The 21,540-nt window shown below is 39.1% G+C and overlaps 1 protein-coding gene across 2 annotated transcripts in view; it reads right to left on the bottom strand.

The window, feature by feature from the left end:
* Nucleotides 1–21,540, bottom strand: part of tubgcp4 (tubulin, gamma complex associated protein 4) — a 110,435-nt gene that overhangs the window by 63,362 nt on the left and 25,533 nt on the right. For both annotated transcript variants that reach the window (XM_039773377.1, XM_039773376.1), the window contains exons 3-5: nt 12,700–12,822; nt 11,171–11,224; nt 935–991 (exon numbers count right to left, since the gene is read on the bottom strand). In XM_039773377.1, coding sequence (XP_039629311.1) covers nt 935–991; nt 11,171–11,224; nt 12,700–12,744 — 156 coding nt within the window. In that variant the 5' untranslated portion in view covers nt 12,745–12,822. The remainder of the gene's footprint in view (nt 1–934; nt 992–11,170; nt 11,225–12,699; nt 12,823–21,540) is intronic.

Raw genomic sequence — 21,540 nt, forward strand, 5'->3', positions numbered from 1 at the left:
TTCAGGGCGGAACTATGACCTGGGACATGCCGGCGCCCCAACCTGTTGGAAGACACCCCTTGCGGGATGGCTAGCTTCGCCCTACGGGCTTCAGCTGAGGGTGGGGCAGTGTGACAGATGGCTAGGAACCCTGTCCCGCTGGGATTCTTGGACAAAAGACGGACCCGGAGAGCAGCACTATTCTTCCCTGGGTACCTGGGCGGCCCTTGAACCCTGGAGGACAGCGCTTCTGGTACACCAGGAAGTGTTGACGGACCAGTGATGCTGTACGCCTGGTGTGCTTCCAGGTTCAAACGGCAGCACTTCCACCACACTGGGGAGTGCTGCTGGAAGGTTGTCATTGTGCGCTCTTGTGTGTGTGGAACATCACGCTAAGCTCTCTTTTAACCTCCTTTTACATACAGAAATCAAACTAAATATTCTCAAACCCACTTAATTCTATGTAGGGCCACAAAGGCAGAAGCCCATACTGGCAGCACTAGCCTTAAACTTGCATATCTCTGGAGATGTAAGGGGAAAATTGAAGAAACTGGAAGAAACCCACACAAACAGTGGAGAACGTGCAAACTTCATATGAACAAAAACTGGGTGAAGGATCTGAATCCAGGATGCTGGATCCATCAGATAACATTGCTAGCTAACATATTACACAATTACAATTATACAAAATGCTTGAAACTAAAAAAGAATACATTATTAAATAGCCCTATAACTGATAATAGATGTATTTTCGTTTTAAACTGTAGCACTGTCTGAAATTATCAAACCTATGTATTTAAATGATTTCTATTCTTATATTTCTAATATTACAAACACATTCCATAATTACAAAATTCACAAATACTAGGTGAATGTGCAAATTTTACGTTAAAATGCCTTCGAAGTTATAGTAAAGTATGATTCTTAAAACATTTTTATGCCAGTTCAGTCATACCTTTTGAGATTTTATGTGGTCCACCACCACCATCACTGATGGAAAAAGCAGCTGAAACTGAATAAAACATTATCACAATTTAAACAAAAAAAAACTTACATTTAAATATTAAGAACAATTAAACAGTGTTTTGAAAAAGGCAAAAATAACAAATAGAAATACTTTTCTATGAATATATCTGCAAGGACAATCATATCAAAATTTCAAATATACAGTATATGAACGTGTTTGACACCTTCAATACTCAAACATTTTATTGTCTCCATTCACCATGACAGTACTTCATGTACAGTATAGCTACGTAACCACTGCAAGATGTTACAGCAATTCTCTCTTGTATTTGCCCATCATTCCCTAGAATGACCCATTTATAATGTCATAGTTGGCGCTATCTAATTATGAGTTCCTGGACGGGAACAGAAAGAGAAACAAAAGAACAATAATGGGCAACTCCAGCTCCTCACTGAATGTTTCTTTCAGGAGAAGACTAGAAGTCAGAAAACTGTCTAAGGGTGTCACTGGAGGCGAAAGAAGAATGCTTTGTAAGGTTTCCAGGGTGTCATGAGGCATATCTGGACACCACAGAGACAGATGAAAAAGAGAAGGCAAGTTATGAGAAGTTCACTTCGGCACAGAGTACCTTGATGAACACCAGTACAGTTTCACCAAGGAACAGGGTGCCTAACTTTATTAATTGGTACAGAAAACCCAAGAGGTAAAAGTAGGTGTGAGTACTTTTGTGTGTTTGATCGTGTTAATTGAAGGACACCATTTCCAAAGTAGGCTGAGATCTATCATTATTGTTAACTGGTTGCTAATAAAAACATTCTGATGTCCAGAGATCAATAAATTTATATCTGAGTGGTTGTCACAGCCTCTTAATATGTCCATTTCAGTCACAGTATTTATAGTTTGATTAATTCTATTGTCAACCTAATTATACCATTCAGTACAAAAACCCCCAGCTCAATAACAATACTCATTACAGAGCTGTGATATTGCATAATCACACATCCACTCAATATAATGGCTAACAACTACCATCCCAGATGCTAATGTGGAGCTACCCGGGTTTAGCACAGTTAGAGCGGACAAAAACGCAAATACCAGCGGAAAGAAGAAAGGAGGGGGTGTCGCTCTTTATGTCAATACAAAGTGGTGCAACTTAGGACATGTAAACGTTAAAATCTCCACTTGCTGTAAGAACATCGAACTGTTGGCCGTAAGTTTGCATCTCTATTACTTGCCCAGAGAGTTTGGAGAGTTTAGAGAGTTTGTTGTTATTGTTTACATCCCTCCTCGGGCAAACGCGGAGACAGCAAGTGACGTCATCAATTCCGTAGTTACTAAGTTACAAATGCAGCACTCCGAGGCGCTTGTGCTAATCGCTGGAGACTTTCACCAAGTGATGCTGGACAAAACATTACCTGCCTTCTCCCAGTATGTGGACTGTAACACCCGGGGAAATAGGACTATTGCCCTACTGTATGCAAACGTTAAAGACGCATACAGTGCCACCCCGCTCGCTGCCTGTGCTTGGGAAAGCAGGTCATAACCTGGTTCTGCTTCAGCCTCACTACAAACCAAGAGTGAAGCCGCTACCTACAACCACAAGATCATTCAGGAAGTGGTCCCCTGAGGCAGAGCAGGCTCTGAGAGACTGCTTTGGAACCACTGACTGGGATATCCTGCAGGGGTCACATAGTGAGAATATTGAACAGGCACAACTGATTACATCAACTTCTGTATGGACATTGTAGTTCCAGTAATAACAGTATGCTGCTATGTTAACAACAAGCCATCGATTACAAGTGACATCAAGGGCCTTTTGAACCAGAAGAAAAGGTCTTTTAACGGCGGTGATCAGCATGAGCTCAAGTGCGTGCAGAAGGAACTCCGAGTCCAGCTCAGGGTGGCAAAGGAGCAGTACAGGAGAAAGCTGGAGCAGAAGTTGCAGAATAACATGAAGGAAGTGCGGGATGGGATGAAGATCATCACTGGCTGCAGCTCAAAGTAGGGTGCCACCTTCAAGAGAGACATGGAGAGAGCAAACCAAATGAACAACTTCCTTAATAGGTTTGACCACCCTAACCCACTCTCACCTCAGAGTACTGCATCCTCCAACCATCCTTCTGCCGATACCAGCATAGTAGAGACATTCCCACCCACAATTACAGGTGAGCAGAGAGCCGAGGAGACTTTGTGCCAGCAAAGCAGTGGGTCCAGCTGGAGTATCGCCACGACTGCTGAAAGCCTGTGCGCTGGAATTCGGAAGTCCTCTACAGCGCATCTTCAACCCGAGCATGGAAGAGGGGAGAGTCCCAAAGCTTTGGAAAATATCTTGTATCACCCCAGTCCCAAAGGTATCACGTTCTAGTTAGCTGAATGACTTCTGACCTGTTGCTCTGACGTCACATGTGATGAAGACCATGGAGCGGCTGCTGCTTCACCACCTGAGGCCACAGGTCCACCACGCCCTCGATCCTCTGCAGTTCGCATGCCAGGAGAAGGTGGGAGCGGAGAATGCCATCATCTATCCCTCTCCCACCTGGACAGATGCAGTGGTGCTGTTAGAATTATGCTTTTGGACTTCTCTAGCGCCTTCAACACAATCCAACCTCTGCTCCTTAGGGACATGCTGACAGAAATGGGAGTAGATTCACACCTGGTGGCATGGATTGTGGACTATCTTACAGACAGACCTCAGTATGTGCGTCTCGGGAACTGCAGGTCTGACATTGTGGTCAGCAACACAGGAGCACCACAAGGTACTGTACTTTCTCCAGTTCTGTTCAGCCTATATACATCAGACTTCCAAATGACTCGGAGTCCTGCCACGTGCAAAAGTTTTCTGATGACACTGCTATTGTGGGCTGCATCAGGAGTGGGCAGGAGGAGGAGTATAGTAAGCTAATCAAAGACTTTGTTAAATGGTGTGACTCAAACCACTTACACCTGAGCACCAGCAAGACCAAGGAACTGGTAGTGGATTTTAGGAAGCCCAGGCCCCTCATGAACCCCATGATCATCAGAGGAGACTGTGTGCAGACCTATAAATACTTGGGAGTTAGCTGGATGATAAATTGGACTGGACTTCCAATACTGATGCTCTGTGTAAGAAAGGTCAGAGCCGACTATACTTCCTTAGAAGGTTGGCGTCCTTCAACATCTGCATTAAGATGCTGCAGATGTTCTACCAGACGGTTGCGGCGAGTGCCCTCTTCTAAGCGGTGGTGTGCTGGGGAGGCAGCATAAAGATGAAGGACGCCTCACACCTGGACAAACTTGTTAGGAAGGCTCTATTGCAGGAATGAAGCTTGACAGTTTAACATCTGCGGCAGAGCGACGGGCACTAAGCAAGCTCCTGTCAATCATGGAGAATCCACTGCATCCACTGAACAGTGACTGCTGTCACTGTCCTGCTCCACTGATAGACTGAGGAGATCATAGACTGAGGAGATCATTCCTCCCCCACACTATGCGACTCTTCAATTCAACCCAGGGGGGTAAACACTAACATTATTCATAGTTATTGTCTGTATTTACATGCATTTTTATTACTCTTTAATATTGTTTTTTGTATCAGTATACTGCTGCTGGATTATGTAAATTTCCCCGGATTAATAAAGTATCTATCTATCTATAACTATGGAGCACACATGCAAAAGATTATAAAGACAAAGAAAGATAACTAAAATAAGTTAAAACAAATCCACTCCTCAACACAGACTTTAATATTCTAGTAAACTGGCTTGGATGCCAGTTGTTTCATTTTTCTCCATACATCACATATTTACATAAGAATGTTATAAAAAAAAAAAAACTTCTGCAAAAATCACATTTCAGTTTGTACATACTGATCAACACTCACATACGTCAAGATGATACAGCTTAGTACCAAGTCCTTCAACACTTTTGGTGAGAACAGTTTGCTTATATTAAACAGCTTGTTTATATTATATTATACGTGAGCTACCACAGCTATGCTGATGACACACAGCTGTACTTATCAATAGCACCTGATGACCCCGATTCTCTTGATTCACTAGCACAATGTCTGACTTGTATCTCAGAATGGATGAATAATCGCTTTCTCAAGTTAAATAAAGAGAAAACTGAAATCTTAGTGATTGGCAATAAAGGATACAATGAGGCTATTAGAAAAAAAACCGGATACATTAGGATTAAAAGTCAAGACGGAGGTAAAAAGCTTAGGGGTAATTGTTGACTGTAATCTGAATTTTAAATCGCATATTAATCAGATCACTAGGACAGCATTTGTTCACTTAAGAAACATAGCTAAAGTTAGACCTCTTATATCACTGAAAGATGCTGAGAAATTAGTTCATGCGTTTGTTTTCAGTCGACTAGATTACTGTAACGCACTCCTCTCAGGACTACCAAAAAAAGACATAAATCATTTACAACTAGTGCAGAATGCAGCTGCTAGAATCCTAACTAGGAAAAGAAAATCCAAGCACATTTCTCCAGTTTTGATGTCACTACACTGGTTACCTGTGTCATTCAGGATTGACTTTAAAATTCTGCTTATGATTTATAAAGCCTTAAATAATCTTTCCCCATCTTATATATCGGAATGTCTGACACCTTATATTCCAAATCGTAACCTCAGGTCCTCAAATGAGTATCTCCTTAGAATTCCAAGAACAAAACTTAAAAGAAGTGGTGAGGTGGCCTTCTGCTGCTATGCACCTAAAATCTGGAATAGCCTGCCAATAGAAATTCACCAGGCTAATACAGTAGAGCACTTTAAAACACTGCTGAAAACATATTACTTTAACATGGCCTTTTTATAACTTCACTTTAACTTAATCCTGATAATCTGTATGTTCAATTCATCATAATAACTATTCATGGTGGCTGTAAAATCCGTACTGACCCCTACTCTCTCTTCTGTTTCTTTTTCCAGTTTATTTGTGGTGGGGGCCTGCGCCACCACCACCTACTCAAAGCATCATGGTGCTCCAACAATGATGGATGGATTAAAAGCCAGAAGTCTACATGACCATCATCATCAAGTCCTTCCACGAGAACCCTAAATCTAAAGAGGACTGTTTCATTTATGTTAGGTAGAATGCCCAGAGGAGTCTGGGCAGTCTAATGGTCTGGAATCCCTACAGATTTTATTTTTTTTTCCAGCCGTCTGGAGTTTTTTTTTTGTTTTGTTTTTTCTGTCTATCTTGGCCATTGGACCTTACTCTTATTCTATATTAATTAATGTTGACTTATTTTATTTTCTTACTGTGTCTTTTATTTTTATATTCTTCCTTATGTAAAGCACTTTGAGCTACTTTTTGTATGAAAATGTGCTATATAAATAAATGTTGTTGTTGTTGTTATACTAGCCAACCTGCGGCGTATCATATGCCGCATAATCAGGCCAGTTTTTTTAATGATTTTTAAGCACAGGAAGAAAATTAACATTTGAAAAAAATCAGTAATGTAATAAATCAGCAAGAAAAGCAACATTGTAACAATGCACAGAACGAACCAACACACAATCGTCCGTGACTGAAAACTGGCAGATCGCCATCGCGCCTTCTCCTCCCAGACGAAGGGATGGGGGTGGACGGCGCTCAGGCGCAGAGGGTGGAACTGGAGGAGAGGAGAAGGATGTCCATTCCACTCCCTCCGTCATGCTAGTCTGCTGATTTCTCATTCAGTGTGCACTGCCTGCTCATGTGCCCACCTCCAACTCGTCACTTGAGTCGTTGTCGTCATTACACAGTCCAGATGCACCTGTGACTCACGTAGACTTTTCATTGGCTGCTTTTCTATAAAACTCATTTTTTTAAGACTGCTTACTTCATTGTGTTTTAACCTCAGTTGTAAAGGATTGTTTTAAGGATCTCATGGGATACCCCTCGCAAACCGATTTACACGCTGCATATGGCGATTCACCTCCGCGAGAAACATGCCTCTATGAACAGTCAACGCGGCTCGGAGGTGCATGTGGCCTCTACAACAGACGAATATAAATGACGCCGTTTTTTCTGTGTCGCCGCTGCCTGAGTTGGTGGGCGTGGCTCTGCGAAGTTGTCGTCATATCCAATGGTCTTGGAGTTGGTGGGCATGGCTCCTTCCTGCGTGCGCCATTGGTGTCTTACTTGTCGGCGGCTTAGTGAATCCATGCCCCTTCCGACGTGCTTTCCATGGGTGTCTTGGCTTAGTGAATTATATACATACACATATATACACTTTCCATAATGTCTTGTCTGTACAAACATGATATTTTAAAGGCCGCTTTTTGATTCTCTAGTTGGAGCTAATATACATTGCTGTGGAGAAGCAGTGTAACTTCTATTTTTATCCAATCACATGTATTATTTAAATTTTAATGCTCAGTTCAGCCAATCATTTGGCATAAAACTATAGCAAACATCACTCATCAGAGTTATTTTGTGCCTTTTATAAAGTAGAATGTTTGTGAGGAGAAACATGGGTAAAACCAAATGACTGGATGAGCCAAGGGGAAAAAAAGGTTGACATTGAGAACTTAATTTTCAAAGATGATTGGACCAACAAATATATGTTTGTTGTCCCTGAATGAAGTACAATACCAAAGTGTTTGATATGTTCAGAGTCATAGCAATTGTAAAAAAGGGTAATGCAAAATGTTATCATGAAACTAAACAAGTAGTTTGAAGAAGCACAACCTAAAGTTAAAATAAATTAACTTTATGACTAATCAACAAGGGTCCTAATCAATTAATTTACATCCCAACAATATGCAATGATTGTTCATTTAGGGTATTGTGAGCTTTGGGACAACACAAAAACAAAGAAATCACTAAATTATACATCTGAAACTGATAAATTATCTTCAGGCATCACCATCTCATCAGCTTCACTTGCTGAGATAATTCCTGAAAATAGTTGAGGCTAGTGCAAATGACATACTTCTGTACAATAACATCAGAGTGTTTGTGGGCCATTAAAGAGGAAGCAAGATTTCATAGTATGTATGAGGAGGAGAAAAAAGGCAAAATTAATTTACATATTTTTTTGCAAAATGAGAGGAAATTGGATATTAATGTATTTTGATGGACATAAAATCACACCTTAATGACCTAAATCTAAGGCTACAGGGAAGGAATAATTCAGTTTGTGAACTAATAACAGCTTATAATAACAGTGTTATTTCTGGTCTTGGCAGTATAGATCTTGACTATGTGTGGATTCACATATCAATGTGAGTCAGCATTCTAAATAACGAAAAATGTTCATAAATAAATGCTGTTTAACAATCACCAACTATCACTTGTACGTGTGTTTCAGAATTGCACTGAGTCAATTCTTGCCAAGATTTAAAATATTTGCAGGACAAACTTATGTTCATTTTTCACAGTGAATAAGATAAATAAAGGGAAAACAAAAAATGGGGAGAGGTCAGAGTTCAGAGAGATTCTAAGGCCAAGCAAGCCACTTCAATGACACTTTTATGTTTATTTCCAACAATTACTTTAAGACACCATACCTGTTATGCTATCAGAAAGGTACCTCAGCTCTACATTCTGCTGATAGATAGATAGATGGATAGATGGATAGGATAGGATAGATCCCAAGGGGAAATTCACAAATTACTCAGAACTAATTATTATAATTACTCAGAATATTAGAATTTTTAAAAATTTGAAAAACAGCTAATTGTTGTTGCTTATTTTCCTAAAATTAAAATGCTCACTTAAGCAATCTGGAAGAAATAAGTATCCACCATAAAAATGTGGAAATATACCTGACTTCACATGATGCTTAACAGTCAAATAATAAATAAATAGGTTTCATATTAATTATTCACAATTCTTAGATATGATGATTGCTTGGACCACCGCTGTGAAGGAAAATTGGGAGCGTGGACCACCTGAAATATAAATGAATACCTAATGCTGAGGACACATCACGCACTAGTTTATTTCTTTGGCTATTTATGTTTCTCCTCTGTTACATAGACTGTGCTCTGGAACTAACAGCCCATGAAGTGTCCCTTACAGTGTTACTTTTTTTTTTAACCATGGGAAAGATTTACAGAGTTTTTCATATCATTCTCACTTACATGAAATGTATTGGACATTGGTAAGAAAGAAAAATAGATGAAGGATAGATTTATATAAAATGATGAAAGAGACTGGAATTGATAATGACTCATTTTATCCTATTTCATTTTGCATGCAAGCAAATTATTAACAGTCTCTCTACTTGTGTAATGTTATAATACCAGAATATCTGTATTCAATGCCAATACCAGTGAAATTTCACAATACACGATACCTATTTGATACCACTGCAAAAACAGAAATCCCTTTCACCGGCTTTTAATTAAAAGTAACTCCATTATTCATGTTAACATGCATCTTTTTCTGTAATAGAATATATAAATACTGATAAAGATCAATTTTAAAACAGTTGCATATAAATCAAGTACTTGTCCAGCTATCATTCAAAAAAACTAGTACTGCCATTCATAAACAAAGTTATAAAGCAAGACTTGAATTTAATTTTTAAGAGACATGGGTATTCCACAGTTAGGAGTGAGTAGGATGTTATCACAAGGGGATTTCAGCATAGCGTTTATGAAGAATCATATCATTATGGATAGTCTGATTTATTTTACCATGTACAATTTTGCATTTGCACATTCGAATTTAATTATTTTGTGTTTTGTCACCTGTAACATAAAATACTGCTTAATATAAATACAAAAATTCAACATTATTATATCTGTACTGTAGAATTTCTGAATTCCAAAATATTTCAGGATATTTTCATTTAAACAAACTCTTTAAAGCTGTTTTTGCAATAAAATGCTTTTGAAATTTGGTTTGTCAAAGAAATTCTCTACCAGGTTTCTAACATTTGCTATTTTAGTATTTATATTTGCATCATTAGTTGGTTGAAAAAAGTATTTAATAGATAAGTCCAATTTTAGCATTACTCCTCAGTTTTACATTAATCCATTACTTTAAAACTATTTTAAAAACAGCCTTTACTGTACTGTTTTCAAAGCATCTTATATGATCAGACTGTTATTGCTTAACCAGACTTAAACAGTTTTTTGCATTTTTATTAATGATAAACATGATTCCAGAAATCTTGCACTTCAATTGCAAAGCATTCCCAGACCTGACTTCTGCAGCCTTTCCTCTTCAAGATGTGTTAACGTGGTGCTGTACCACTGTGAGAAATTTTCATATATTGTTTTTACTCATGCTTTTATCACAAATTATTGTGCCTTACAATGTAATACATCGACTTGCATTCACTCATCTGTGTGGTACAAAGTTTCATATTTAATAACAATTATGCAAAAAACTAGTACTGTTACATTTTCACCATATTGGCATCAACCTGAAACCGAAGTATCAGTTCTTGGAAACATAGGGATATCTATATAACCATAACTATATATAACTAGGGATATCTCAATTTTGTTTTCTACTAAATACAAAAAGGCATGACTTAGTTAAAAGTCATACATCTCTTGGATCATAACCAAAATCTGTCATGTAACAAACCACTTTTTGATCACAAAAAAATAATTGTTCCTATTCCTTTCTTCTAAAAAGAACACATGTATCACTTTTAATCCTTTCTAAGCTTTATACCAAATCTCTTCAATTTATGATAAATCTTTTGTTTTCCATTTAGGTAAAAAAATTCACCCATTAACATTTTCAATAGATATGATTTTCATCATTTTAACATTTTATAAAAAAAATGGACTTGTTAATTTTTAATCAAACCAAAACAGATGAACTATATTCACCTTGACAACTATGTAGTAATAAACCTTTTTAACTGGGTTTTGAAAACGTTAAACAGAAGTTGTAAAATTGTCAAGCTCCTTTAACTAGTATGCATTATCCAAAGCGCTATATCCTAAGTACAGGGTCATGGGGGTCTGCTGGAGCCGATCCCAGCCAACACAGGGTGCAAGCCAGGAAACAAACCCAAGGCAGGTGCACGCGCGCGGCACACACACACACACACACACACACACACACACACACACACACACACACACACACGGGACAATTTAGAATCGCCAATGCACCTAACCTGCATGTCTTTGGACTGTGGGAGGAAACCCACACAGTCACGGAGAGAACATCATGCAGGGAGGACCCGGGAAGCGAACCCGGGTTTCCTAACTGCGAGGCAGCAGCGCTACCCACTGTGCCACCGAGTACTGTATAATTCAGAATTAAAACACTTTACCTGATCAAGTGTGTAAGTAACATGTGAGATGGAGAGATGTGGATCTGCAAGGAACTATAAAAGAAGAAAAAAACATTTTGAAAACAAGCTAAAATTAAAATGTTATAAAATTTTTAAGAAAACCTCAAGTAAATAGAGTTTTGCTTATTCACAAGTAATTTTAACTCCTGCTTTTGACATTATCAAACAAAATGCAATGCTGAAGATGCTCAGAAAGAGTGATAAAAAAGAGCTGCAGTTTATGATTGAAGTCTACATCCCTCCATTTTTTTCTTCTGCAGATCTTGCAGATCTAGGGTTAGGATTATAAAACGTGTACGTATGAAAAGAAGTCTGAAATATATATACGCAGATTTCTATGTACAATGTAAAAATAGGGGTTTATAAAAGAAAACGTGGCTTGCTCAGGGGATCATTAATCATACAAACCACTGCACCAAGTAAAGACACTAACTCAATGATGGGAAATACATGGAACCAATTCATGAAAATAAAGGTTTTTCTCCATACATAATGTATCATTAATAGTTGATTTAAAGGCTGGATTGTGACTTGTATTTTGTAAATAACTAATGCTAATAAAGGATGGCTGAGTTAAAATAAAACCACCACGTGTCTTCAATTCTAATGGTGGTTTGTAGGATATGCGTGCTTCACATGTCACATTTTCCAATTTCCATGAGGCTCTTATAACTGTTTCCACAACACACAAACATGTTGAAGACTAAAGAAAACTGGATTTCAAAACTATGGCATCCAAAACACACATTTCCTGCAGAACTATTAAAATTACTTTACTAAACAGGCTAACTGTACAGAATTCAGACAGATCAAGAAAGCCACCTGGTGAAAAATGGTTTACTGGATATAAAATTTCTTTAACTGTAGTTTGAAATATAAAGAAGTGCAAAAATTGCAACACTTTCTTTAATGCTTACAATCTTTGCACAGTTAAAGGTACAATGACTTGATGCTTGCTGCAAGTAAAAACTTTGGTTATTCAAATGAGTCCTGCATTGCACTTTCACCTTTTCATTTGCTTTTGCAAAGCTACTATGATATAATAGGAGGACACTACAACTACAGCAAGTGGTATATGACATTTATAAACAATGTTTTTCTCTTGTACATTGAGGTTGGAAAAGCCGAATGTTACCACAAAGTCAAAAAAATCAAATTATGGAATGCCAATGTAATAATATCATAAATAGTTCTGACAGTCTGACTTATCTATAGAAGAAAACAACTGTGCTTTGGTAAGTCAGATACTTCATTAGGAACTGATATCTTCCCTTCTGATATCTCTGGAAGTACCAATGCTTCTCAGCAGGCATGGACAAAACTTTCTGCTTTAGCCAACACCTTGATTTTGAATCATAATCTTTATGAATGACTTTGTCATCAGTATAATAACTACTAAACACATGCCTAATTCAGTGATATTTTTTTCTCCATCAAAAAAAAAAAACACAGAATACCTTAATAGAAAAAAGGTCAAGGTAAAGGCAGTTCCTACTGAAAGCACCTACCTCTTGCTCAAGGTCCAACAAGGCCTGACGGTACGGCTGCAACATAGAGTCAAGTCCTGTACAAAAAGCTCTCAAGTAAATCCCATGTAGCCCTGACTGAATTTGCTGGGAACCATGATGTTCCTGTGTGAAAAGAATCATAAAGGAAATATAATGGAAGGCTACTGTGTAAACCTCTGAACCTTCAATCTTTAAAACATAAACAAAGTATTAATATATTCTGTTTCTAATAAAGGTAATCTTAAAATACACATAAAAATATGAAATGTTGTGATTATGTTTGTGAAAGGGAGCACCCTGAGGCACTTGTGCTAATCGCTGGAGACTTTAACCATGTAACGCTGGACAAAACATTACCTGCCTTCTCCCAGTATGTGGATTGTAACACTCGGGGAAACAGGACTATTGACCTACTATATGCAAACGTTAAAGACGCATACAGCGCCACCCCACTGCCTGCGCTTGGGAAAGCAGATCATAACCTGGTTCTGCTTCAGCCTCAATACAAACCAAGAGTGAGGGCGCTACCTACAACCACACGCTCATTCAGGAAGTGGTCCCCTGAGGCAGAGCAGGCTCTGAGAGACTGCTTTGGAACTACAGACTGGGATATATTGCTTGGGTCACATAGTGAGAACATTGAAGAGGCTGTTGAATGCACAACTGATTACATCAACTTCTGTATGGACATTGTAGTTCCAGTAAGAACAGTATGCTGCTATGCTAACAACAAGCCATGGATTACAAGTGACATCAAGGGCCTTTTGAACCAGAAGAAAAGGGCTTTTAAAGGTGGTGATCAGCATGAGCTCAAGTGCGTGCAGAAGGAACTCCGAGTCCAGCTCAGGGCGAAAGAGCAGTACAGGAGAAAGCTGGAGCAGAAGTTGCAGAACAACAGTATGAAGGAAGTGTGGGATGGGATGAAGATTATCACTGGCTGCAGCTCGAAGCGGGGTGCCGCCATCGAGACAGACGTGGAGAGAGCAAACCAAATGAACAACTTCTTTAATAGGTTTGATCACAGTAACCCACTCTCACCTCGGAGTACTGCATCCTCCAACCATCCTTCTGCTGATACCAGCATAGGTGAGACATCCCCACCCACAATTACAGCAGCCCAGGTGAGCAGAGAGCTGAAAAGACTTTGTGCCAGCAAAGCAGCGGGTCCAGATGGTGTATCGCCACGATTGCTGAAGGCCTGTGCGTTGGAACTGGGGAGTCCTCTACAGCGCATCTTCAACCTGAGCCTGGAACAGGGGAGAGTCCCAAGGCTTTGGAAAACATCTTGTATCACTCCTGTCCCAAAGGTATCACGTCCTAGTGAGCTGAATGACTTCCGCCTGTTGCTCTGACGTCACATCTGATGAAGACCATGGAGCGGCTGCTGCTTCACCACCTGAGGCCACAGGTCCGCCACGCTCTCGACCCTCTGCAGTTCGCATACCAGGAGAAGGTGGGAGCGGAGGATGCCATCATCTATATGCTTCATCGATCCCTCTCCCACCTGGACAGAGGCAGTGGTGCTGTAAGAATTATGTTTTTGGACTTCTCTAGCGCCTTCAACACCATCCAACCTCTGCTCCTTAGGGATAAGCTGACTGAGATGGGAGTAGATTCACACCTTGTGGCATGGATTGTGGACTATCTTACAGACAGACCTCAATATGTGCTCTTGGGAACTGCAGGTCTGACATTGTGTGCAGCAATACAGGGCGCCGCGAGGGACTGTACTTTCTCGGTCCTGTTCAATCTATATACATCAGACTTCCAATATGACTCGGAGTCCTGCCACGTGCAAAAGTTCGCTGATGACACTGCTATTGTGGGCTGCATCAGGAGTGGGCAGGAGGAGGAGTACAGAAAGTTAATCAAAGACTTTGTTAAATGGTGCGACTCAAACCACTTACACCTTAACACCAGCAAGACCAAGGAGCTGGTGGTGGATTTTAGGAGGCCCAGGCCCCTCATGGACCCTGTGATCATCAGAGGTGACTGTGTGCAGAGGGTGCAGACCTTAAATATCTGGGAGTGCAGCTGGATGACAAATTGGACTGGACTGCCAATGCTGATGCTCTATGTAAGAAAGGTCAGAGCAGACTATACTTTCTGAGAAGGTTGGCATCCTTCAACATCTGCAGTAAGATGCTGCAGATGTTCTACCAGACGGTTGTGGCGAGTGCCCTCTTCTACGCGGTGGTGTGCTGGGGTGGCAGCATAAAGATGAAAGACGCCTCACGCCTGGACAAACTTGTTAAGAAGGCAGGCTTCATTGTAGGATTAAAGTTGGACAGTTTAACATCTGTGGCAGAGCGACGGGCACTAAGCAAACTCCTGTCAATCATGAATAATCCACTGCATCCACTTAACAATGTCATCTCCAGGCAGAGGAGTAGCTTCAGTGACAGACTTTTGTCACTGTCCTGCTCCACTGACAGACTGAGGAGATCATTCCTCCCCCACACTATGCGACTCTTCAATTCCACCCGGGGGAGTAAATGCTTTTCATTTTTATTACTATTTAATTTAATATTGTTTCTTTGTATCAGTATACTGCTGCTGGATTATGTGAATTTCCCCTTGGGATTAATAAAGTATCTATCTATCTAAAATCATTTAAATTATTTTTTTTCCTCATTAATATACACACAGCACCCCATATTGATAGACCAAAAAAATAATTTTTGAAATTGTTGCAGATTTATTAAAAAAGAAAAACTGAAATATCACATGGTCCTAAGTATTCAGACCCTTTGCTCAGTATTTAGTAGAAGCACCCTTTTGAGCTAATACAGCCATGAGTCTCCTTGGGAAAGATGCAACAAGTTTTTCACACCTGGATTTGGGTATCCTCTGCCATTCCTCCTTGCAAAATCTCTCCAGTTCTGTCAGGTTGGATGGTAAACGTTGGTGGACAGCCATTTTTAGGTCTCTCCAGAGATGCTCAATTGGGTTTAAGTCAGAGCTCTGGCTGGGCCATTCAAGAACAGTCACAGAGTTGTTGTGAAGCCACTCCTTCGTTATTTTAGCTGTGTGCTTAGGGTCATTGTCTTGTTGGAAGGTAAACCTTCGGCCCAGTCTGAAGTCCTTAGCACTCTGGACAAGGTTTTTGTCCAGGATATCCCTGTACTTGGCCGCATTCATGTTTCCCTCGATTGCAACCTGTCGTTCTGTCCCTGCAGCTGAAAAACACCCCCACAGCATGATGCTGCCACCGCCATGCTTCACTGTGGGGACTGGATTGGACAAGTGATGAGCAGTGCCTGGTTGTCTCCACACATACCGCTTAGAATTAAGGCCAAAAAGTTCTATCTTGGTCTCATCAGACCAGAGAATCTAATTTCGCACCATCTCAGAATCCTTCAGGTGTCTTTTAGCAAACTCCATGTGGGCTGTCATGTGTCTTGCCTCTCCTCAGTGTGTGGAGACAACCAGGCACTGTTAATCACTTGTCCAATACAGTCCCCACATTGAAGCATGGCGGTGGCATGTGGTAAACTGAAATCAAATGCAGGTAAGTAAATAGAGCTAGGCCTCTTCCTGGTTTCTCTCCTTGACAAGCTTAGGGAAAACATAAAACTATAACTGGTACTCTTTTTTTTTGGATTGGTGACATAAAATTGGTGTAATGTGAGAGTGTAGAAGGGTCTCCATCTGTGAGGTAAAAAATAAACAAATAAAAGCTTAAGTCATAATTCATGCTACCAGGACTTCCACGACTTTGTACACAAAGTTATGTTGCCACACCAAGCCAATAAATTAAATAAATGGCAGCTCTGTGATTACCACTGCTGATTACAGCTCTGGGATGGAAAATCCCCTAAAGTCCAGCTGTCTACCACACTCCTTGGTAACTTATTCCATTTGTCTACAGTTCTCTAATGTTTGTATGAAATTTGCCCTAAACAAGCTTTCAACTGTGTCCCTGTGTTCTTGATGAACTCATTTTAAAACCGCAGTTTCGACCCACCATATTAATTCCCTTCATAATCTTAAACATTTCAATCATGTCTCCTCTAGATCTTCTTTTGATTCTTTCTTTTGCTTGTTGAGGCTTGTGAAATGTTTCTTTACACAGAGAAATAGAGACACTTGGAATAAGCTACCAAATAGCATGGTAGACAGTAAGACTTTAGGGACTTTCAAAACTAGACTTCATGCTTTTTTTTTTTTTTAGAAGAATTAAGTGGATACGAATGGTGAGCTTTGTTTGACTAAATGGTCTGTTCTTGTCTAGATCAGGGGTCTCCAAAACGTCGCTCGCAAGCTACCGGTTGCTCGCAACCCCTTTCCAAGTAGCTCGCCAAAGGGTTAATGAATCCTACATAAATTTGAAAACTTCATTAGTCAAATTAGGGGTGGGCAATCTTTCCAAATAATCATATCATGATCCTTGTAACACAAAATCACGATCCACAATCTGAATTGCAAACTATCTTTTCAATGTGCCATACATTTATTAGAATATCTGGACTCAAACTCATCAAGACCTAAGAAAAACTTTATTTTAAATATCAAACAAAGTTGAATTCAATTGTTCTCTTGTTCGTTAGGTAAGCGGAGTTAAGGTACACGCCCCGAAGCTGCCAAGTGAGAGAGGAAGGCCCCTCCTTCCTGCCCGCTGCATGAATCTCGGATTAGCGCAAATAAATCGGTACTGCAAGTGAACTATGATACATAGCGAAATGAGAGTTGCAAAATCAACTGGAATGTTCAAGCAAATTATAGAAAAAAACCCAATCTAAATCCGTTAAGTTGTTCTCTTGTGAAAAGCGGACAGACATACAGACAGAGAGACATTGGATTTTATATATTATATATTAGTAAACCTTCAAAATGATGTGCACTTAAAGTCTCAATAACATTCTCAGCATGTCTGGAGCTTAGTAGAGCCAGATAACTAAGAATCTTCACCACTGGACTCTGAAAATGTCTGCTTTGTTTGGGTCTACATACCTCCGTGGGTCTGCCTTTTCTGACATGAATGTCATGAAATCAAAGTTTAGAACAAGACTGACAGATGAACATTTAAATGACTCCATAAGAGTGAACCTAAGTGGCTACACTCCACTCTTGTTGACTCCATGCAATGCCAATCATCTGACTAACTAAAAAACACATCACACATGCAAATGGACATGTGAATACTCTTGTAAAATGAAACAGTGACATGTAGCAAAATGACAAATGAATAAGTAATATTTATGTATTTGTAATTGCATTGCTTTTTTATTGACAGCATTCATGTTTTAATTCAATAGTGTGAGATACACTAGAAAATGCATACAGACATACAAAATGCAAAAATGCAATTGCAGGTGAACTAAATATTTTTTGTGATGTTTTAATGCAAAATGTGAGTTGTGATCACACACTTTATGTAAATGTTCAGTCAAAACAAACTTATTCTGTTTGTTTGGGTTGAAATAAGCTATGATAATAAACATTAAAAAACATGAGTAGCTCTCAGCCATTTTCACTTTGTAAAAGAAGCTTTCAGGGGAAAAAAGGTTGGAGACCCCTGGTGTAGAATTACACGTCCATGAGCTCTGCAATGGGCATGCAATCCATCCAGGGCTGCTTTCTGCTCTGTACCTCCATTTGAGTGGAATCAACCTTTTATCCATAATTCCTTTCAAGATACCTTAAAGTGTACTGAAATTTCACAGGTATCAATTTGATATCTTTGGATTTTTCTGAAAATAGAAGGACCATGGAAAAAGTGTATTTAAAAAGTAAAGCCATAATAAACATGGCAAGTTGGGCTACATGAAAATGAGGTAAGACGTGGCAAGGAATCTCTGAATTCTCAAAAGGTATGTGTGATATACTTTTTTGTTTACTTCACAATTTAAATGTTTAAGTATAATCTCTTATTCATAGATTTCTTGCACAAATTGAAAGTTTTTGTAAAAAAACCTTGCTAACATATACGTCTCAGACTAAAATTTACTTTAACAAATAACAAATGTACTAATTAACTGTGCACACATCAAATTCTCTTATTCTTGAAATTGCTGCTTAATTCTCTTCTATTTAAGTTTAAAGCTGGTATTCACTTCTCTTACAAGAACCAAGTAAGGCTAAGCTTCTTTCTCATTCAGTTACTCACCCAACCACCCAGCAGACAAACGACAACACACAGCTTTATTCTAGCTTCTCTTCCTGTCTCTCTTAAACCACTGGCTTTAACCATACACAGTCAACTCTGCCTAACCAAATGCAGAGTCTTAATATGCTTAAGAAGGTATGTTTACTTATTACATACAGTTCAAATACAAGTCCACACACAAAGACATTATTTATAAAAAAAAACAACACAAAATTATATTCCCCATTTCCTTTTGCATACACATTTGTAGGTTTTTTTTATTTACACTACGATGTTTTGACAAGTTTTCCAATAAATTGAGTACTGGGAATTTTTTTTCCCTCAGACATCACTATTCTAAGACCATATTCATCTAGTATATCATATCAGCTGGTATATTGGAAACATCTCATCATCTCAAACCACTTTCCTGGTGAGGGTCACAGTTATATCAATTGTAATGAAACCTTATATTGAACAACTCAAATAAATAATAAACTAGAATTAGTTTCCATAAAATAAAATTCACATTTACAGATCTGCTGTGATAAACAAACAGGTATGTCCAATCTTCTTTAAGATATTGCATATTACCAGTTAAATTAAAAGCCCAAAGTGTTTGTGTCTCCCGGTCATTATTTGCATTACAGTACTCTTGCACTCTTTATTAGGGCATTAAAACTTCACCTTATGGAAATTAAACACGAACAACTGTAAAATACATGACTTTTCCAGGAATTTTCAAATACAGGCTATTTTTAAATACTCTTAAAAAGATTTGGGGGCAGTTGTGGCAAACTCTTATGACCACTGGTCATATACTTTAACATCCCCATTGACATAATCAGAATAGTCAGCAGCTTACTCAGACAAAACCAAACTAGTTCTTGAGTGCGCAATGTACAATGCAAGCGTGAGGCAGAAAGAAAAGTCCATGTTTTGGACCACACAAAAAGAAAACAGGCACCTCCTTCTAATGTCTCATGTTTGTTCCACCATGACAGAATAAAGAAGTAAAACGAAAACCCAAATTTGCAGCTGACCTCCCCATACCTGGACAGCCTTCATAAAGGCAGCACTGCCATCAGGCAACATGAAAATTTGGCCGTCAGAATGTGGTATGCTCATGATACTTTGAAAATCTGAAATTGTGATAAAAAGTATTCACTAAGTTGTGCAAATCATCATCTTGTAATCCCGGGCCACCTTAAATTCCTTCACATCTCTCCATCAGTGTATTTTGTTTTGCAAATGTGTCAATCAGCACAAGCAGCAAGCAGCCTGCTATCTGAGTCCCCCACCGCCAGAACTGAACTCAGTCGCTAAATTCTCAGAGCTCAAGTGTGTTTATCTGGGTGTAAGGTGCCTGGAGTTGTATAGGGTAAATAATATATTGTTATTTGGAATACATACATTTCATGTGTGTTCTGTGTCTACAACAATCTGTGTAAGTCAGAAAGTTGACATATATTCTTGGATGGTGCAGAGGCAAGAACTGTTTTCTTATAACCAAAAGGTGCCGGGTTAGAGTCTCTCCATGTTTTAAGTAGTGAGCTGCTATTATTATTAATATAATATAGTGCTGGGCAGTATACCGGTTCATACCGAAAACAGTTTTAAATTTTTGTTATAATATGGATTTTTCTTATACCGCAACATCGGTTTAAATTGCGAAAATGACGTTCGGAACCTTGCGCAATGGGAAACTGTTTAAAGGAGGGACCTTTTTCACTGCTACACCGCTAAATAGGCATGCAATGGAGTACATGCAGTAATGTAGGTATTGCATGGTGAAAATGGACAGAGAACATTCCGAAACTGAAACTGTAGCTGACGATAAAGTTGAACATGATGACACAGAAGAACGTTGCCCAAAAAAAGGAGTCACGTCCGTTGCCTGGAGATACTTTGGTCTTAAAAGGTCGGATGTGGACCATTATGTTTAAATGTGTAAATACTGTTTCTATACTACTGGATAACACTGCAAGCCAAGTTGAAGTTTTTTTTTTTTTTTCTCTCAATACAGTGTAATGTACCTGGGTACTGTGTAATAGTGTGACATGTTTACTTTATTCTCGACTTTTCCACTTTAATCTTTATGCTTATGATGAGAATAAAGTCGACATGTTGACTTTATTCTCACCATTTATGTCAAGTTTAAAGTCGACATGTTGACTTTATTCTCGAAGTCTGTCATTAAAGTAGAACATCGTTAACTAAACTTCATCGTAAAATGAATATTTAATTTACTAGATTTTCTCAAACCCCATCATAAATTATATAGCACATTAAATGCTTTGTGTTAAGTGTTCCCCGAGCCATGTTAAATCGGTACATGCTTCTTAAACTGACTTCCTCTTCTGCCGAGGAGGCGCCGGCAGCGATAGCTGCACAGAATACATTCATTTCATGATATTCCTGCTCCCTGAATATTTAGAATGCTAAGATAAATACTTGATATAATTTTCATGATGAAATGCATTATAGCATGTATTAATCATGTGGGGGCACAGTGGCATGGAGGTTGCACTGCTGCCTCACAACAAGGGTGTCTTGGGTGTACCTTGCCTTGAATTTGCATGTTTTTCTGGTGGGTTTACTCGGCGTGCTTCAGTTTCCTTTCAAAGTCATGTAGGATGTGTAGTTTTGTTATGCTATATTGACCCTGCTAGTGCATGTTTTGCTCATGTTCCCCCTGCGATGTGCTGGCAACTCGTTCAGGATTTGCTCCTGCCTTGCACACAATGGGATGG

The sequence above is a fragment of the Polypterus senegalus genome, chromosome 12, assembly GCF_016835505.1.
Source record: "Polypterus senegalus isolate Bchr_013 chromosome 12, ASM1683550v1, whole genome shotgun sequence".
Taxonomy (NCBI): Eukaryota; Metazoa; Chordata; class Cladistia; order Polypteriformes; family Polypteridae; genus Polypterus; species Polypterus senegalus.